The sequence below is a fragment of the Myotis davidii genome, unplaced genomic scaffold, assembly GCF_000327345.1.
Source record: "Myotis davidii unplaced genomic scaffold, ASM32734v1 scaffold129, whole genome shotgun sequence".
Lineage (NCBI taxonomy): Eukaryota > Metazoa > Chordata > Mammalia > Chiroptera > Vespertilionidae > Myotis > Myotis davidii.
The window spans coordinates 109,973-111,269 of NW_006383019.1; the positions used below are offsets into that span (position 1 = coordinate 109,973).

The following is a 1,297-nucleotide window of genomic DNA, read 5'->3' on the forward strand; positions in this document are numbered from 1 at the left end:
GCAGCTCTCTGTAGCCACGTTTACACATTTCACACTAATAGGTTTCCTAGGGGACCATGGCTTTCCCTGACCTAGCGGCCTCTAGCACAATGGACAGGCTTACCTTCAGGTAATTTCCCTTCTGAATGGAGGGTCCTGGGAGGGAAAGGACAGAGAGAGAGTAAGATGATCTTTGCAGGTTAACAGGAAGGGCCTGCCGGGGAAGCCTGTCACGCCCATGGTCCCTCCAGGTCAGCTTCTAGGTCGTTTCTTTTGCATGAGTTGGCACAGATTTATGCTGCAGCTGAAGGGCCCACGGTGGGCACCTTACCCAAGGACAGCCAGTCCCAATCTGGAGGCTGGCCATGGGCTGACGAAGAGCCCCAGCTCAGGCCATGCCCATCAGAGAGGAAGGGGTGGACGCTTCAAGGTTTTTCTTTCTGAAATTGTAATGTGAGTCTGGTGGGAGATTATTTTATTTTTAAAATATGTTTTTATTGATTTCAGAGGAAGGGGGGAGAGAGAGAGAGATTAAAAACATCAGTGATGAGAGAGAATCATTGATTGGCTGCCTCCTGCCACTGGGGGTCAAGCCCACAACCTGGGCCTGTGCCCTGACTGGGAATCAAACCATGACCTCCTGGTTCATAGGTCAACGCTCAACCACGGAGCCGCGCCAGCCGGCTGGTGGGAGACTATTTAAAATGCTGACATTTCTTCCCTGCACCCTCCCTCCTTTCTGACCTGCCCCACTCACTCCCAACTCTGACAGTGGAGCTGTGTCTCCTTCAGAGGAGGCAGGCCCCGCAGCAGCGATTTCAGAACCTCTGGCCCACTTTGTTTTAAAAGCCGAGGGTGGGAGATGAGGCAGGTAGTCCGGACACGCAGACGCACATGAAAAGGGTTCTCGGGAGCAGAGCCTAGAAGAGAAGCTGGAGAGAACTGGTCAAGTATGAGCCTGAGAAGTAGAAGCTCAGAGGAAGCTTCCTGGGATCCTGAGCAGAGGCGCCTGGTCCTGCGGTCCAGATGGACCTGGTGCGCTCGGAGTTCGGGCCGTTGGGATCCCCAAGGAAAGAGGCGGGAATGCGGGTCTCGGCTAAGGAGAAAGGTGGGCACCGGAGACTCGCAGCTGTGCCGAACCTGCACTGTGCCCCCGGGGCCGAGGAGCGGTGCGGAGGAGGCAGAATGGGGGGGGGGCACTGTGCCCCCGGGCCGAGGAGCGGTGCGGAGGAGGCAGAATGAGGGTGGGGGGGCACTGTTGCCCTGGGCAGAGGAGCGGTGCGGAGGAGGCAGAATGGGGGGGGGCACTGTGCCCCCG

General features: G+C 57.3%; 1 protein-coding gene across 1 annotated transcript in view; it reads right to left on the reverse strand.

Annotated features, from left to right (window-relative positions):
• The window catches only part of PIGL (phosphatidylinositol glycan anchor biosynthesis class L), a 60,026-nt gene that overhangs the window by 4,134 nt on the left and 54,595 nt on the right, over positions 1–1,297 (reverse strand). The window contains exon 5 of the mRNA XM_006779285.2: positions 104–135. Within this exon, the coding sequence (XP_006779348.1) occupies positions 104–135 (32 nt within the window). The remainder of the gene's footprint in view (positions 1–103; positions 136–1,297) is intronic.